The 20,409-nt window shown below is 38.6% G+C and overlaps 1 protein-coding gene across 1 annotated transcript in view; it reads right to left on the reverse strand.

The window, feature by feature from the left end:
• Positions 1-829: 829 nt before the first annotated feature.
• The window catches only part of exoc4 (exocyst complex component 4), a 127,441-nt gene continuing 107,861 nt past the window's right edge, over positions 830-20,409 (reverse strand). Inside the window, exons 15-18 of the mRNA XM_084111416.1 lie at positions 13,588-13,729; positions 12,086-12,264; positions 11,844-12,003; positions 830-2,613 (exon numbers count right to left, since the gene is read on the reverse strand). Coding sequence (XP_083967542.1) covers positions 2,376-2,613; positions 11,844-12,003; positions 12,086-12,264; positions 13,588-13,729 — 719 coding nt within the window. The 3' untranslated portion in view covers positions 830-2,375. The remainder of the gene's footprint in view (positions 2,614-11,843; positions 12,004-12,085; positions 12,265-13,587; positions 13,730-20,409) is intronic.

The following is a 20,409-nucleotide window of genomic DNA, read 5'->3' on the forward strand; positions in this document are numbered from 1 at the left end:
ACGTATAGAATATAATAGTAAATAAGCATATTTAAATGGCTATTACCTCCATTGTTGTTGTGTGTATGACTGTGTCACCTCTCTTCTTTTGCTGTCTATGGTCTTTTGCTATGGTTTCCTGTCTCTAGAGAGCACCGTTCATTACCAGAGGAAGGAATTAACGAATCTGACAAGTTCAGCTTAACACAAACGTCAAAGATGGAATTAGAATTAATTACGAAAACAACTTCATTTTTTCCCTTCTAAATGGATACAAGGAAAGCCGGACTTTCTCTAAGGATCAATGATAACTAAGTTGCACGCGCATGTGTTGCCTGGTAACCTTACATAAACTAAAGCAGCGCAAGCGTTCTGCACATGCGCATCAATGGAACGCTACGATTCAGTTATCTGACTCATGTTGTCAAAACGTGATCATATATATATATAAATACAGGAATACATAAGATCTATTTTTTACTATTATACAGCCATAACTTGTAAATTATACAGAGGCCTACATAAGTTATAGAATACTTACATTTAACCATTTAATACAAAATGGCCTACATAAGTTACCTTACATTTAATACAAAAATGTGTGTGTGTGTGTGTATATATATATATATATATATTTGAATCCATTGTGTGTTAACATCTGCATTGTTGACAGCACATTCATTAAGTGAAATTTAGTCTATACATAGATCTAAAGACCTAGTATGTGCAAAGTGTTAAATTAAATTAAACTCCCCACTTGTGAAAAATACAGATTATGTTCTCTTCTGGCATGCCTGATAATATACAAAGAACTTTGATAGTATGACCAAACAAGTTAAAACTTGGCAAAGTCTGTTATATTCCTTTATTTTCATTTTGACATTAACATTGGCAAAATTCAGTTCAAATCCAGTAGTCCAGGGCTGTGAGAGGCTCCATCACCATGAAAGACTTTTAAGCAACCAATTGAAATTTACAAGCATGTACAATCCCTTTAGTGAACATATCAAATGCTACAAAACAAAATACATTACTAAAAAATCCACAAAAACAAAGGCGTGAAATAGTGTTGATTCACCACAATATTATGCAAATACCCATTAGATTCTTTTGCAGCGAGGTCTAAATTAATATTACAGTTGAGAATGCATGTACAGTATAATGCTAACAGGAACGCTTGAGTCAACATCGGGAACCCAATAATATCACATAAAACACAAACTTCTATGTCTTTACTGTGACTCATCTTACTAGACACATTACAGGCATAATAAAATAAGGCAGACATTACATTTCTAATGCCTAACCATTCCTGTAACACATCTTCAACATCCAAACAGGATTTTTATGGCGTAAGAATATGAAAGATCGTTGCTGTGTTTCTCTCTTTGGCAACCTGGTGGTGGCAATTATTGATTCAAGTGGTTGAGTCATTTTGATGGATTGCTCGGTTGGCTTCCTGCTTAACGCCTGTGTTCTGTATCGATGGCTTTCTCTCTCGTTCTATTATTCATAATTAATGAACTAAAAATAGCCTAGAACACAGAGTATGAGTGATCTGTGTTTTTTGTGCAAGTTTGAGCAAGGAGCCGTAAATAAGACAAAAAGATCAGATCCAAATATAAGTTGTAGTAGACATAATCTTACATCAGCGCTTAGAAACTCATCTGTTTAAACAGCCAAAGAATCCAAAGATCCAATGATGAAAGTGTCATCAAAACTTTATAATGTCACAATCAATGTCTGTGTCATAATGATGACGGGCTGATACAGATTCGACAAACACACACACACACACACACACACACACACACAACGGGTAGGGAGCAATGTAAGAAATGCTAAATGGGTTTAGCAATTCCCATTTCCTTCTGTTGAGAAAGAAGAACAAATCAACAAGCGGCGGGTGAGGGGTTTCTTTTTTGCCTGATAAAAAAAAGCCTGGCATTCTAATCTGGCATCTGTTATTCCAGACACAGGCTGCGGGCCGGGCAGGGAGACGGAGCGCAGGAAGATTCTATAATTGAGAGCAGCGGTTTGATAAAGTAAGAAAATGAGACGAAAATGTCCCCAAGCCACAGTGAGAGAATCCTTCCTCTCAGTCTGAAAGGTGTCGTCTGGTCTAACCAGACCATTACATGGGATTCGTTTATTAGAGCGTTCCTTCTGCGAGCGTGTGTGCATTGGTGTGCGAAAAGCCCTGGTTTCCCCTGGTACTTTACAAATTATATATATATATATAAAAAAAAAAAAGGAAAGCTACAAGATGAAATGAAACCGATATCAAATGACCAGTATAATGTTTGCTTGAAAGTGTGATTGACTCAAAGCTTGTGACAGTAACGAACGGCAGCCCCTTTCAGAGCATTGGCGGATTTAAGTTTAAACGTGCGAGCCTAGACCGTAGTGATCTTCTTATCCTTGGTAGCCTGTTTAATAGCAGCCTGTTCGCATATGATCTCTTTGAGGCGCTGCAGCCGCATGTTCTGCACGGTCAGGTCTCCAACGCCTGTCTGGCTGCGGTGGAGGAGACTCAAAGCATTGATGTATTCCAGCTCTGTGTAGCGCACCCCTTGATCAACCACCAGGTTTAGCAGCTCGTCCGCCGTGTTGTACAGCATCTCATAGTACTGCCTGCAGAGAAACAGAAGGAAAGAGTTTTGTATTTTATATCAAAGTGTTGCTGATCTTTATTCAAGGATAAATTCACACGTTTTTGCATGTGCAAAGGTTTTGTTTAATGACAATATAACAGCTTTATCATAACTCTGTGAGAGTGATATAAATTCATAAACACTTTACCTGAAAATGATGGCATATGGTGTAAAACATTTTCATTTAACCAGAAAGGAACTCGCATTGGAGTTTGTAAAAATAAGATAATAAAGATTTTTAATAAAGAAGTTTTTCAAAACTAAAAAAAAAGTTGCTCAAAACATTTCACAAAGTCAACTTATTTAATGTATGATCAACTTTATTTTAAGGTGACGTAGGTCCACGTTACTACATGTACTTACTATAGTAATAACAGTAAATTATGCATAATTACAAGTAACTGACCCAAAACCAAACCCTAACCGTAACTCTATAAGTACATGTAGTTAATTAATATTAAGCAGTACTTGTTTGAGTAAGAACAATGTAACTACGTCACCTTAAAATAAAGTGTAATCAACTGTTAAAATGTAAGAATATAAGCATGAAAGTAATTATCAAATTAAAATGATAGTTCTGTCAACTGGGCCGAAACACTCACACACTGTCATTGCTGTTCTTTATTGTGAATTCCTGCATTCACAAAAGTTGTTGAGAACATCAGACCATTTTTTACACAGACCTTTTGGCCTAAACATGCTGTTGACCAGCAGGATGGGAAAACATACATTAAACATTAGACATATAGTTCAAGGAGACACTTAAACATGAGTATGCATACACACACCCACACAGAAAGAGCTTACAACTTCTATTTCTGCAGCAGAGGCACATTTGTAACAGGGGTGATAAGAGCTGAATGTGTTTTGACCCCATCAGAGCAGACGACTCCTCCAAATCTCTCTCTCTCTCTCTCTCTCTCTCTGCATTACTCAGGCACACAGAAAGGCCTTAGCCAGCAGGACTCTCTCTAACTCCCCTATCAAGCAGGCACACTCCTCCAGATGCTCAGAGACGTCTGGCTGCACTCTAAATGAGCCCAAGAGCCCATTTTACCTCTCACTTTAAAGGTGCTCCGTACAGAGCAAACAGTGGAAGAAATGGCCAATTTGAGTCTTTTCACGATGGAGCACATGCAAATTTTAAAGCCATGCCAGACATCATAAGGGCTTGAGGTGATGCTTGAGCATGCAGCTACGTATCTAGATGCTTTGTGGCTGTGATCTTTACCATAAATGCACTATAATTTTTTTTTGTAAACTAAAATAATCACTTGGAGCCTTTCTACTTCAAAATTTCACATGTACTTGCTGTTGCTTTAATTATTGGAGACATTTACTAGCAATTTGTGAGTGAAAGTTGTTTCTACACCACATTTTTTCAGTGCAGAGAATCTACAGTCTTAGAAACAAAAGTTCAATGAGGTTCTATACATAACCCTAACATTCTTGAGTCAATTTTAAAGAACACTTTATGCCAAAAGGATCTATACAAGGAGAAATGTCTTAAATAACTGCACAATACTTTCATGTTTAATCATTTTTTCCTAGTGATGAAGCCGTTTAATTCATAAAATTTGATCAAAATAAAATGAAATTATTTAAAACTAAATCCATAAAATGAATCCTAAAAGACTCTATAGAATCTTTTCTTCAAAGGCCCTGATATCAAAGAACGAACTGGCAACCATCTACAACATCCTAGCATTGTTGTAGCAATTTAAAAAAAAAAAAAAATCTAAAAGTATAGCTGAAATTAGACCAACTTGACTTTTGCAGTGTACTGGCTGTTTAAATAACCTGTTTAAATGACCAACAGGGATATGTTGTTTTGGATACCACATGACAGTCCACTTGCTGAAGAGGGTAAATGAAAGACAGAAACAAACATGCTCCAACATCTCACAGATCAGCTTTCTTCTACTAAACCTCGGTGAAGAATTCTCTAAGAACTTGGAAATAATGGTGTTGCCCTTACGCCTATAAACTGCTGAGCTTTAATGCTGCAGATTAACACTAACATGGAAAATCGAACGATCGCAGCATATTCAGCCAGTAAAAAGTACAGATTCAACCCATAAGATGCTGAAAAGCGTGCCAAAAAGTGTGAATGTGAGCACAAGTGCACCTGCAGGACAGAGAGAGGGCAGTTCCATTAACCCCTATTCATCTCTGACACTGAAAAAAACACAGCCATTTATAACAGGCCTGACAGTACAGTGTCCCAGTAACCCTTACTGTGCCAGGGCGTTAATCCACCAGACCTGTGCTGTCTGCTCATTAGGGCTCAAAGCAGGACACTGGAGAAGACCAAGTTTTTGAACAATCTGTATAATATAATATAATATAATATAATATAATATAATATAATATAATATAATATAATATAATATAATATAATATAATATAATATACAGTAGTCAACATTTGAAGTGGATCAAAAAAGTTAATCAAAGTTGTCCTAGGACAAGAACGGGTATTGTTCAAAATTCATGTATAACTTTGATGAAAGGTTTTGATCCACTTCAAATTTTGACTACTGTAATATAATATAATATAATATAATATAATATAATATAATATAATATAATATAATATAATATAATATAATATAATATAATATAATATAATATAATATAATATAATATAATAATACAATATAATATAATATAATATAATATAATATAATATAATATACCTTGCTCATCAAGCAATTTCATGGGTTTTTAAGTCAACATAAAAAGTTCAGCTGGCTATTTGTGTGCTTCTGTATGTTTGTTTGTTTGCTTGATGGGCCAACTATGTCATTCTCCACACTTCATTTCGCACACATTTAAAAGCATTTAGCAAAACCGTGGTGAGTTGCTAATCTGATTAACTCTTGGCTTTTAAAATCACCTCCTTTCCTTTCCTCTCCTCTCCCAATCCTCTCTCCCATTAGAAGATAATAAAGAGCAGGAACTTCTCACACAAAGAACCTGCACCTGTGTGTTTTTCTGAGTGCCATTAAGTTTTAATTAGACAAGTTCTGTGTGTACAGTAGTGCATACAAGGAGTATTAAGCAAATTTATGATGCATACGGCGAAGGACGCTGGGAGATGTATGTTGGCGCGAAGGGACACAGTGAAAAAAAAAAAAAATCAAATCAGCACAATTCGTTTCCTCCCATTTCCAGCATGTACAATATTTAAGCCATTAAGGGCTGCTTCTGTCAGCGCATTCTCAGCAACACATTAGTTAGTGACTGAGAGAGACAGAGACAGAGACAGAGACAGAGAGAGAGAGAGAGAGAGAGAGAGAGAGAGAGAGAGAGAGAGAGAGAGAGAGAGAGAGAGAGAGAGAGAGAGAGAGAGAGAGCAGGCAAGATGCCCAAGACGATCCTCTCCATCATACAGAACACGCATGGTCGACACCACAGTTACAAACGCCAATGCTTTCCATGCAAAAGTGCATATCAGGCTTCCCGGATATTCCCTCCTGACAGGTCTGATTTTCAATTTAATGGGAACATTTTGCAGACAAGCTGCTCTTTCATCAGCGGCTCTGTTTTTAAGTGAGGTGAGGCTTTGAGGATGGTTTGACCTGGTTTAGATATTAGAGAACAACTGGACAGGATAGCAGTCCTGGGATAGCAGGTGGAATAGGCTCATAAATGGTGCATACACTGTTAAATGACTGCTGTAACTGTATTGAGCTGGACAATATTTTACAGCTTTCAATTATAGGAACCGTCATTTTTATCCTAACAGCATTGTCAAAATTATTCAAAATATAAGATATTTTTTGATGTGAATGGAACTGTTACTTACACAGTAAGTAAATAAATAAAAATAAAAGTATTATTTCAGAAAGAAAATGTGACAAAAATTAACTTAAAGCCACACCGCGGAACTTTTGCGGGCGCTAGGGGCGCTAGACCTGTAACTTTCACGTCTAGCGCCCCTAGAGGCCACAAGCGCCGCAGCACTGTCGCAAAAGTCTGCTCCATGAGTATATCAGAGCCTATGGTCACGTGATGGCCGTAAAGCGATACGTTCTCCAGGTCACATGACCTGGCCAACGACGGTCCGTCTTCTCCAAACTTACATAGGCGGTATTTCAAGAGGGCAGCCCCGCTCGGAGCATTAATAGTGTCAAACGCTGTATATTGGCCTGAGGAATCATTTAAAATAACTCGTATGCGTCAACTCTTTAGGTCACAAAGTCCGCGGTGTGGCTTTAACATTTTTTAATTATAAGCGCCATTATATGAATATACACTCACCTAAAGGATTATTAGGAACACCATACTAATACTGTGTTTGACCCCCTTTCGCCTTCAGAACTGCCTTAATTCTACGTGGCATTGATTCAACAAGGTGCTGAAAGCATTCTTTAGAAATGTTGGCCCATATTGATAGGATAGCATCTTGCAGTTGATGGAAATTTGTGGGATGCACATCCAGGGCACGAAGCTCCCGTTCCACCACATCCCAAAGATGCTCTATTGGGTTGAGATCTGGTGACTGTGGGGGCCATTTTAGTACAGTGAACTCATTGGCATGTTCAAGAAACCAATTTGAAATGATTCGAGCTTTGTGACATGGTGCATTATCCTGCTGGAAGTAGCCATCAGAGGATGGGTACATGGTGGTCATAAAGGGATGGACATGGTCAGAAACAATGCTCAGGTAGGCCGTGGCATTTAAACGATGCCCAATTGGCACTAAGGGGCCTAAAGTGTGCCAAGAAAACATCCCCCACACCATTACACCACCACCACCAGCCTGCACAGTGGTAACAAGGCATGATGGATCCATGTTCTCATTCTGTTTACACCAAATTCTGACTCTACCATCTGAATGTCTCAACAGAAATCGAGACTCATCAGACCAGGCAACATTTTTCCAGTCTTCAACTGTCCAATTTTGGTGAGCTCGTGCAAATTGTAGCCTCTTTTTCCTATTTGTAGTGGAGATGAGTGGTACCCGGTGGGGTCTTCTGCTGTTGTAGCCCATCTGCCTCAAGGTTGTGCGTGTTGTGGCTTCACAAATGCTTTGCTGCATACCTCGGTTGTAACGAGTGGTTATTTCAGTCAAAGTTGCTCTTCTATCAGCTTGAATCAGTCGGCCCATTCTCCTCTGACCTCTAGCATCAACAAGGCATTTTCGCCCACAGGACTGCCGCATACTGGATGTTTTTCCCTTTTCACACCATTCTTTGTAAACCCTAGAAATGGTTGTGCGTGAAAATCCCAGTAACTGAGCAGATTATGAAATATTTAGACCGGCCCGTCTGGCACCAACAACCATGCCATGCTCAAAATTGCTTAAATCACCTTTCTTTCCCATTATGACATTCAGTTTGGAGTTCAGGAGATTGTCTTGACCAGGACCACACCCCTAAATGCATTGAAGCAACTGCCATGTGATTGGATGATTAGATAATTGCATTAATGAGAAATTTAACAGGTGTTCCTAATAATCCTTTAGGTGAGTGTATAGTAATAAATAGTACATTTTATCTACATATATTTGACTACTTTTTTAATGCATGAAAAATGCTCCACAGAGGCATTGGTGAGTATTTTTGAGTGATGATGTAAATGAATAATTGTGTGAGAGTTTATACAATAGATTCCCTGAAATGATTCCCAGAAATAAACCAAAACCTAGAAAAAAACAACACCTAAAAATCATGGCAATATTCACAATGGTGCTTAATTTTATCGGCATCAAAATCAACATTAATACATTATGAATATTGGATACATCGCCTTATATTCCAGTCACCTTTGCTAATCATGCTGGTATCCGATGGGAGTTAAGGCCCTTGCACACTGAGTGAAATTTTTGCACGTTAAAAAATAAATACGACCGCACGTTAGGTCAATCACGCCTCCGAAACTTTCGTCCCTCATAAAAAAATTTGGATCAGGTTCGATTTTCTGCGTTTTTCGCATCCGTAGCAAGCATTTTGAATGGTGGTTTGACTATTCAGAGCCACCAAATCACGAATACGAAAAAACGCATACGAAAATTTCGGACTCAGTGTGCAAGGACCTTTAGACTTTTGTTTGTTCTAGGCATCTTATTTCCTAGAACAAACACAAAAAAAGAAAAATATAGAGGAATATATCTAGATAAACATAATAAACAGAAATGGAGAAAAGCCTCATGTTACTCGCACACGCATACACAGAAAGACCAATGTGCTGTCAAGTGCAGCTGCCGGTTTGTTTTGTGGTTATCGGGAGCACAGAGCAGCCGTGGTGTAAACAGTCCAGGCCGTCACCCTGACATGCTGGCTAAATGTCGTTTTTCCAGAAGCCTTTACAAATGGCTCACAAGACAGGTGCTTTTCCAACAGCTTGACCTCTGACCCACGCATGTCTGTCAGCCAGTCTCTGAACTGCGAATTCCTGAATCAGCGAGCATGTTTTATATTTCACACTGGAAGAGAGAATGTGACCAGCATGGCTGTATTTATTTTTTTTTTGTAAATGTAATTTATATTTTTTTGTCTGGTCTTCACTGCAGCATAATCTGCCAATTAGAAAGAAAGAGACTGTCTGACCCAGATGCAATGTGCCAAACAACAGTACGTTTTGAGAACTTTCAGTGTTTTGTGTCGCTTAGGGGCGGGTTTATCCAAAATAGATTATTCCAAAATAGTAGATGGGATTTTCTGCATGGAAAATTAAATTCAGAACTTCTAAACTTCTAAATTCTAAAGCAGAACTGAGTTCATGTAAAGCCAGCTAATCAGATTATAACTAATGATTTCAGACGAAAACAGATGAACGAACTATTTGAAAGTAGATATTCCTACCCAACTTCACCAGGTAGGGCTTCACTCTCTGCACTCCCATTGGTAGTTGCCACATTACATCAGTGCTCATTTGCATAAAGTTAAAATGCTATTTATCTATGCCCATGTATCTAGACTAAAATTCAAAAGTTTGGGTTTAGCAAGATATTTTATGTTTTTCATTTTTCAAATCTCTTTTGCTCACCATCAAAAACACAATTCAAATTCAAAATAACTTTCTTTTTTTAATATATTTAAAAATATATATTTTTCCTGTGATGTCAAAGCTGAATTTTCAGCATCATTATTCCAGTCTTCAGTGACGCATGATCCTTCAGAAATTGTTCTAATAGGCTAAATTGCTGCTCAAGAAACATTTTTATTATAATCAATGATTCTTTGATGAATAGAAAATTCAAAATAACAGCATTTCTTTGAAACAGAAATCTTTTAAAACATTATGAATACATCCTTATTCTCACTTTTGATCAATTTAATGTGATAAAAAAAAAAAAAATCCTACTGACCCCAAACTTTTAAATGGTAGTGTACCTATGTAGTGATTGAAAATGCAGATGAACTGGGTTCATACAGATGCAAGGAGAGGTTTTGGAACAATTTGTCCTCAACTTGATCAATCCATGATGAAGAATGCATTAGTCTCTTGCCAGGTTTGGGTGACGTTGATAAGACAATACTGAGGCACCTGCAGGACTCTGGGACATGGCCTGGCTTAGTCTAAGGCTGTGAGCAGATGGTGTGTGTATGTGTACGTGTGTGAGCATGTAGCGAGAGTAAAAGCACTCTGGTTTTGCTTTGGGACTGGACCAAAAACCAGACGCAAGGTCATTTCAATGAAAAACTACTAGTGTAGTTGTTTACTCCAGATTTAAACATCAAAACCTCTGGCAGTAGCCCTGTGCAATCAAATTACACTGTTTGTACTGGCTTAAATAAATAAATGTGCTCATATTCATGTTTTTAGACAAGCTCTGCAGTGTTCCTCCACTGACGGCATGTTTCTCCTCACTAGATGGCACTGTGACCAAAGCCTGCCGTAAGCGAGGAGAGCCACTGAGTTTGGCCACAGCACTGCTCAGCTTTAACTCAAATCGATGGTTATTACTGTGTCCTTGGCCCAGTCGCCCACAGCAAGCATTCAAATGGGAGGGCGGCCAACGATTCCCCTTTTTCCTCATGGGCCTAGCTCCATCTCCCAGCATCCACATATATGCTTCCATCTCTCTCAATGAATCCCTCAACACACAGGCATTTATACACACTCAACGCTGGATGTAAATGACAGGGGTACAGCTGCAAGAGACTAGTGCTATAGTGCTCCTTTATTATCTTGTTTTCCAAGCGGTTTATGAGGATAATGCCAATGTATTCATAACGGGGTTTACAGAGAGACGCTCTCTCTGCCGTGTGTGTGTGTGTGTGTAGGAGGGGTTAATCAGAGGAGCCTTGATAGAGTAAACAATGCACTGTAATTTCAATCACCACCTGTACCACCCATGCATCACGTGATATCATGTATGAGAGAGTGAGGGGTCAATAAGCCAGCGCTGTAATAATCATGCAAGAAATCCGCCGGGTATTGATTTGCATTGTTTGTACAGAAAAATGCACATTACTCTCTCTAATTTCACAGCTTTGACAGTGATCTTCACACAAAAATGAAGAAACATCCTGTTAATTATATACAGACTGGAGAGAGATGATATTTATTAACTGATCCTTTTTTCTGTCAAGCTGCTTTGAAATGAAATGTATTGTGAAATGCGCCATACAAATAAATGTGAATTGAACTGAACAACAAAGTAATTTAAGGTTACACTGTAAAGTATAAAGTATATAAAAGTGTGTGTGTGTGTATATATATCTATATATATATATATATATACACACACTGTAACAATGGTATCATGGGGAAAAACTGCCATGAAAATATTTTTAATATTATCTCATAATTTGGCAGCAGGTATATTAGGCTGCTGTCACTTTAAGACCTGACACATGGATCCATTATACTGTTACACATGCATTTTTTTCTCAACTTTTTACGTTCACTTAAAACATAACTGACTGTGTTTACGTGAATACATGCCTTTTGACATTATTTTGTGTGTATTTGACTGTTTAAGTGCAATAAGCAGCAAAAAAAAGTAAATTTAGTACTGAGTACTCACTCAAGCTTATACTGTAATTTAGTACTTTAGTACTCACTTTCTGTGAGCGCACTTTGGGTGTGAGCACAAAATCTGCGGGAATGAGTAAAATTATGTGTAACGCGCAATCCCACGCCGAAATTCAAACCATCAGATATTTCAGTATCAATATTTTTGACAACACTACATTGCACTTGTGTGTGTGTGTGTGTGTGTGTGTGTGTGTGTGTGTGTGTGCGTGCATTCTACCTGGCGAAATCCAAATCAGCCTCTCGTGACATGGTGATGTTGGTCAGGTTCTGCTGGAGCACAAAGATATTTCTGCACATCTTCTTGATGCCGGACTCACTGATGCGTTTGAAGTACTGAGCTCCATTAATCAGAATGCAGGAGATCAGATGACCCAGTCCTGCACAGAGACAGGCAGACAGTCAGAAAAGAAAGACTCCTTCAGGCATCAGCTTGCTGTTGAGGTAAGAGGTCACTCTCACCCTCAAAGATATACTGAAACTTGTGCTGCTGCAGGGCGGCTCCCATCACTTCCTCTATGGCACTGATGTCCTTATTCAGCTTCACCACCAGGGGGTCGTAGTCCATGCTGGCTGCATTAGCCACGATGGCGTAGTTGCCTTGTTTTGCCAGAGGGATCAGATAATGGAAACAGTGGACCCTGATGGAGCACAGACGACAGGCACGGAATGACAATTATGAGTTGAGCAAGATAAGAACTTTCCTGAAGCTTGAGATATGACTTATTTTAACCCACACAGGATTTCACCTCAAAATGAATATTTTTCACATGAAGTAGTCTTATCGATTGACATTTCTGCAAAACCTCAATTAAGATATCTTTGATCATGTGAACTAATTATTTTCAAATTTAGTATATTTTGTCACACTTTTTATTTTAAAAAGGAGTTTGCATCAGTGTTATTTTAGCATCATTCATTTTTTTGTTAATATTTTGAAATTATTTATTTTATTTTAATTTTAGTTAAAGATTTAGTGATTTAGTTGTGCTTTTGTAATTTTCTATTAGTAAAAAAAAAAATCAGTATAGTTTTTAAGTTTTCAATAATAAAAACAAATTTTTATTAATAATTTTTCCAAATGAGTACATCTCTACATGTTCTGTTGAAAAATTCATCCTCAAGATAAATTCTTTAAATCAAAATGCAAATATCCATTTTACACAAACAAAAACTTGAAACCATTTTTGAATGTGTGCGTTATTGTTATTATGCAAGTAAGTTAATAGTACTCTAGACTGTCATCAGAGAAACGCCAGATGCTGGTGGTGAATATCTTATTCCACAGCTTCACTCTATAAAGGCGGAATGAACTGGGATGATGGAATGTCCTGTGAGCAGGTGCATGTGTGTTTGTTTGCGGCTACAATCTATGGGGTGTTCATGGCCTAATAAACCTGCGTATAGGTGCACAGATAAAGAGTGTTACTGAGAGAGAAGGTGAGATGGAAAGGTTTCCATAATGGCCTCCAACAGACCTGCAATAAACCTCCCTTTTTTTATTATTCACCATTAGAAAAGCTTTAAGCGAAGACGCCCGCAAAAAGCCTGCATCCTCTTCTTCTTACCCTCTCTTATGGCTTAATTTACCCTCAAGCACTGTCAAGGGAAATTTGCTTGATGGAAAAAGTCAATAACGCGTAGCATGGGAGCTGCAAGTTATTGTTTCCAAATCATAAACAGGATCACATAAGCTAAATGATATCAGAGAATAATCGGGCGAGCGGGAGGGAGGGCCTGTGGAGGAGGGTACGGAGAGTGAATGACCCATTGATGCTCTTTTGCCAGGCAGACTCTTTGGAAGGCCTAAAAATACAAGCCGTTTAACACTGATGGAGATGATAGTTTGTAGCTGTGTAGAATCAGTCTGCAAATCTGCAGAGTTTAAGTCATTTTTTGTGTGAAGATACCTTAAGGTGTGCCTTTGGAGTCTTCTCAGATTGAGATGATAAGGTGGGACCTACCTGACTTCCAGATGCAACACCAGCAAGCAGCGGTCAGCAATGTCCTGGAAGGATCTGGAGAGGTCAGTCAACGTCTGGAGTATCTGTTCTCGACTGCGAACATTCTCTGTGTTCACTTGAGCATCTGAGCCTGGGGATAGACCTAGAAATAGACAAAATAAAAGATAGTCTGCGTTATAAAACAAACCAAAAAACATTTATAGCCAATATACCAACAAGTGGAAAGACTTCCCAGACTTCCTAATAAGTAATGCCAACAAGTTCAACAAGCACATGTAGATGTGGTATTTGGGTTTCCACAAAAATTAAAGGCTCCAAAAAGTGATTTTCGCAGAAGAACCATTTTGGGTCCATTAAAGATACACTGTGTAATTTTTTAAGTTGATTCTTAGCAAAAAACACTTTGCTCATTAATGTGTAATTACTTCTACCAACTAATCAAGTATTCTCATAAGCGTAGAATCTGCCATTTAGAATACATACAAGCGAGCCGCTCGAATGGCGGCAGCCATGTTGAGCCTCCATCTTGAAAATACATGTGCCAAAGAGGGACATAATTGGAAATTCAAGCTTCGCCTTTCGCGTTTTTACACTCAGTGGCATCGTGACGAATGCGAGGGGGAGATTACTCGCGACTACCGGCAGATTTGAAATAATACGGCTACCGTAGGAGTTAAAACGCCCTCGGAATGGGAGGGGCTAGAAAGTAATATTCAGTTGGTAGTCATAAAAAATTTCACCGCTAGATGGGAGAAAATCCTACACAGTGTAGCTTTAAAAACTCCTTCAGTAAATAGTTCTTTTAAAAAGAACATTTTAATAATCTAAAGAACCTTTTTCCACAATAAAGCACCTTTTGTGCAATTGTTCGTCGAACAATTTACGCTGATAAAGAACTTTTATTTTTAAGAATGCCCAGCCACTTGCATTTCACAATCATGAAAATCATGAATCAATAAGCCGAAAACCAGAAGAGTCTGTGTACACTAAAAAAAAAAAAAATTGGTGTAGGATTTACTTTGACAAGATTTTCACTCCGAAACTGATTTCACAACTTACAAAGAGACTGCAAGTAACAATGAATCAAACATTATATTTTGAATTTTGAAGTAGAAAGACTGAAGTAGTATATTCTTGTAAAATACTTCAATAATCGTTGTTATATTTACAACAGTGTAATCAATGATACGCAAGCACACACACGGCCAAAGGACGACTATCAAACAGAAAAGTGTGTGCGTGTACGACACTAGGCAATCAATGAGGCACTAGAGATGGCGATGGACACTGACTTCCTGTAACTCTCTGTGGCATGTCTGCACTTCTGAAGGTCACATTCGCACACACACATATAACGGTGTGCAGAGTAGTATGTGTGTGTGGACGTGTTTGCTTTGATGATGGACGCCGGTTTGCTCACTTGGCACTGGGTCCCTTGAGTTTGTTCAGGAAAATGGCCACTGCCATTGAGCAATTATATATATACACACAGACCACTGTCAAAAGACATTTGGTAGTTAATTGCTGTCTTTCTATAACTCTTAGAAGGAAAAAGGTTTGTGGGAGATAAGCGTGTGTTTGGCATGGAATGATTAAAAATGCTTGAAGACAAGAAGTACAAATAGGCACTGGGCCACCAAGGACTGATCTGTAAGAGCACAGAAAATTCCCCTGATGTGACATCCCGTGGATAACAGAACTGTCAGGCCAGGGTAACAAGAAAAGGTTTTATTTGGCAGGGAAATTAAAACTGAGTACCAAATAAGCTATTACATTTTGCCATCCTATAATTACATTTAAAGAGATGTGCTCACCTACAAATTAAGTTCAACCATCATTTACTTACCCTCATGTCCCTTTAAACCTGTATGACCTTATTTCTTTTGTGGAGCACAAAAGGAGATGTTTTAAAGAATGATCATGCTGCTCTTTTTCATACAATGAAGGCAGACAGAGATATGGTATTTGAAGACATGTCGCACCAGGTTTGATGCTTATGATGCCAAATTACATTGGTTCTTGACGGTCTCATAACCAAAGTTGAATTTGTAGAGGCATATATACATGAATGAGGTTTAACAGAAACGGCAGAGGCTAAGATTATAAGTGAAAATGACTTAAATGTAATTTAGTTCCTTAAAAAAAGATTTAAAATATAGCATGCAGATGTCAGGATGAGGGTTAAGGGATGAAGCGAGGACTCATTTGTGCAGAGTTTATTAGTTTTTTTTTTATTATTATTTTTAATAAAAATAAAACACAAAACAGAAACTACCCAGGAAAAATCATGACCAGCAGATGGACTGAACTGGGCAGAACAAGGCAGGGCTGGAAAAGGCCAGTCACACTGACAACACATAACGAGAAACATTAGACAGCGAACTGGCACAGGACTGCACACACAAGTAGAATAAATAGGGAGCAAACAAGACAGGGCTGTGTCCGAAATAGCCCCCTATAGGGAGATAGCCATTTGTGATGGTGTCCGAAACCATAGTGGACATTATCGAGTGCACTCATTCAATCCCACAATGCACAACAATAACAACTGTACAACCGATGTACGCTCAACGGCTAGAGAATACCCATAATGCACTGTGACGGTCGTGGCGAATGAATTCCCGCATCTCGCCAGAAGATGGCATCCGCAGCTGAATCATCCATCCATCAACTTTCCAAACCGCTGGTCCAATGTGGCTACAGCATAAAATCATTCAGGTATAAATTCCTTTTTAAATGATTATTAAATAGTTTAATTAAGGTTTATACATCCATGACAGAGTTCAAGATCAATCTTTTCATCTTACTACTGGAGCTGCTAGTTTGCTAAGTTTCAAATGATTATTCAACAGCAAGCATAAACTATGCAAAAGAGGCAGTCCTTCCGGCAAACTTAGTGTCCGAATTTCATTCACTCCTTCAAGTGGACTATATTAGTGGAGTAATGTAGGGAATAGTGGATGAGGGTATAGGGGGCGATTTTGAACACAGACCAGGTGGGGCAACTGAACCAATAATCAGATAACAAGATGGGCGGGGTTAAGACAAAAGACAGAAGAGCACATGACACAAAGAAACAAACATGAAAAGCCATGTGTTCACACCAAACATGACAAAAATACAAGCGAACACAATCACAGCAAAGCATGTGCTGCGAAACACAAGACAAAACATAACATGAAAGCACGTGGCCGATGAAAACACAATCTAAGTGCGACAACACAACGAGCGAACTCGAAACCGCACGCTCACTCATGCAACAACACAGCGAATGCTCATCCTGTGCTCTCACAACAGAAGACAAACACATAAATGTCCGAATCTCGACACAGAACTAAAACAAAATAGGCTGAAATGCCAGGACGAACACCACGCTCTGCACACAAACCAACTCACATGTTGTGGACAGAAGAGCCCACGGCCCGAGCGAACTCGGAACCGCACACTCACCATGACAAGACGATAGCAGTGTCACTAACCCAAGAATAAACAGAACCAAGGAAAGTGACAGAACCCTGACATTAAGTCGAATAAATAAATTTTGAATAAATCTGTATATCTGTACATACTGTATAAACCTTGATTGTTTATTATAATTAAATTAATATATAAATATATAAATATATATATAAATATATAAATATATATATATATATATATATATATATATATATATATATATATATAAATACAGTGAGGAAAATAAGTATTTGAACACTATTTTGCAAGTTCTCCCACTTGGAAATCATGGAGGGGTCTGAAATTGTCATCATAGGTGCATGTCCACTGTGAGAGACATAATCTAAAAAAAAAAATTCAGAAATCACAATATATGATTTTTTAACTATTTATTTGTATGATACAGCTGCAAATAAGTATTTGAACACCTGTCTATCAGCTAGAATTCTGACCCCCAAAGACCTGTTAGTCTGCCTTTAAAATGTCCACCTCCACTCCATTTATTATCCTAAATTAGATGCACCTGTTTGAGGTCGTTAGCTGCATAAAGACACCTATCCACCCCATACAATCAGTAAGAATCCAACTACTAACATGGCCAAGACCAAAGAGCTGTCCAAAGACACTAGAGACAAAATTGTACACCTCCACAAGGCTGGAAAGGGCTACGGGGAAATTGCCAAGCAGCTTGGTGAAAAAAGGTCCACTTGGAGCAATCATTAGAAAATGGAAGAAGCTAAACATGACTGTCAATCTCCCTCGGACTGGGGCTCCATGCAAGATCTCACCTCGTGGGGTCTCAATGATCCTAAGAAAGGTGAGAAATCAGCCCAGAACTACACGGGAGGAGCTGGTCAATGACCTGAAGAGCTGGGACCACTGTTTCCAAGGTTACTGTTGGTAATACACTAAGACGTCATGGTTTGAAATCATGCATGGCACGGAAGGTTCCCCTGCTTAAACCAGCACATGTCAAGGCCCGTCTTAAGTTTGCCAATGACCATTTGGATGATCCAGAGGAGTCATGGGAGAAAGTCATGTGGTCAGATGAGACCAAAATAGAACTTTTTGGTCATAATTCCACTAAACGTGTTTGGAGGAAGAAGAATGATGAGTACCATCCCAAGAACACCATCCCTACTGTGAAGCATGGGGGTGGTAGCATCATGCTTTGGGGGTGTTTTTCTGCACATGGGACAGGGCGACTGCACTGTATTAAGGAGAGGATGACCGGGGCCATGTATTGCGAGATTTTGGGGAACAACCTCCTTCCCTCAGTTAGAGCATTGAAGATGGGTCGAGGCTGGGTCTTCCAACATGACAATGACCCGAAGCACACAGCCAGGATAACCAAGGAGTGGCTCCGTAAGAAGCATATCAAGGTTCTGGCGTGGCCTAGCCAGTCTCCAGACCTAAACCCAATAGAGAATCTTTGGAGGGAGCTCAAACTCCGTGTTTCTCAGCGACAGCCCAGAAACCTGACTGATCTAGAGAAGATCTGTGTGGAGGAGTGGGCCAAAATCCCTCCTGCAGTGTGTGCAAACCTGGTGAAAAACTACAGGAAACGTTTGACCTCTGTAAATGCAAACAAAGGCTACTGTACCAAATATTAACATTGATTTTCTCAGGTGTTCAAATACTTATTTGCAGCTGTATCATACAAATAAATAGTTAAAAAATCATACATTGTGATTTCTGGATTTTTTTTTTTAGATTATGTCTCTCACAGTGGACATGCACCTACGATGACAATTTCAGACCCCTCCATGATTTCTAAGTGGGAGAACTTGCAAAATAGCAGGGTGTTCAAATACTTATTTTCCTCACTGTATATATATATATATATATATTAGGGGTGTAACGATATTCGAACCGAACCGAAAAACCGCGATACAACAGCCACGGTTCGAACCGCGATACTCTCATGTCGAACCGAACGCGCCCCGCCCCCTGCTGCCCCGGCCCAACTCTCACATCACTTTGTCACAAAACTATTTTTTTCTTCCTTGACATTTGATTAAATAGTTATTAATGAGTACACTTTTAACAACTAATAAGAGCTGTAGTTTTACTAAATATTATTTACTAAATAAAATGCATGTCACGTGATTTGGGTGATCGATCACGCTCGGGAGTTTACATACGCACTTCAGGATGGCAACTCCGCGGCATATTGAGATTGAAGACCCTCCGGTCACAACCACTGACTGATACAACAGCAGCAGTGCTGATCACGACACTTGAGAATGATCACCGACACCGTCATCATCCAATATGATGACATATCACAGCTTTTTTTAATCATCGTTTTGAGACAAATCATTGTTTGATTTGCGAACATAATCCTCTGCCGTCTGGTCGCTTCCGCTTCAAGCCGGACTCGTCTCGCGCTAACGGTAATTCTCACTGTCCACGTTTTGATTTCGGCAAATCAATTTTGCCGAATGCAAACAACGTGATTATTGTTCATGAGTCCAACATCCAGCCACGCAAGAAAACATGAAATCTACCTGAGGGAATAATATGCTCAAAAAACATTTCTGATTATTATTAATGTTTAAAACTGTTTTGTTTTTTCCCCCAGGATTCTTTGAAGAATGTAAAGATCATAATAGATTTATTTGAAATAGAAAGCTTGTGTAACACTATAATTTACTGTCACTTTTGATTAGCCTAATGCATCCTTGCTGAATAAAAGTAGGCAATTACTTTCTTTAATTTCTTTCCCAAAAAAATTTATCTTACTAACCTCAAACTTTTGAACTGTAGGCCTATGTATAATGTTAAAAAAGCTTTCTATTTCAGATAAATGCTGTTATTTTGAATGGTGGTTTGTTTGTAATGTGACATTTTGTTTGTATGACATTAAAATTATTTTTAGAATTAAATTGTACATAAATAGGTTAAGCAATACAAATGTGTTTGTCTGATAACCTTTTAAACATATACTTAACTACAGTTTGCAGACACTGAAATTATGTACATTGTGCGATACAGTACAAATATTTTGAGTGTCCCTCGTTTTCCTATAAAGAACCACGATTGTCCCGCATTTTCCTTTTCTGAAGTTGGCAACCCTACTCAGGTGTGCAGTTTATTTCTGACTAGTCAGTGGAGGCATTTATTTCATTTTAGTTAACTCAGGTGTGCTAACTGCTCTAAAGAAAACGTGAAGCCACTGTATAAAGTTAAGTTAATAAAGTTAAAGTTAATAAGTTAGATTATTGTTGTTGTTGTTGTTTTTATTAAGTTAAAAGTGAATCTAGTGTTATTATTGCTGGTGCCCTGCCATGAACCCTGCCCCCACAGCAAACAGAACCGAACCGAACCGAACCGTGGCTCCAAAACCGTGATATGAACCGA

Source organism: Abramis brama (assembly GCF_963993115.1).
Source record: "Abramis brama genome assembly, chromosome: 4".
NCBI lineage: Eukaryota > Metazoa > Chordata > Actinopteri > Cypriniformes > Leuciscidae > Abramis > Abramis brama.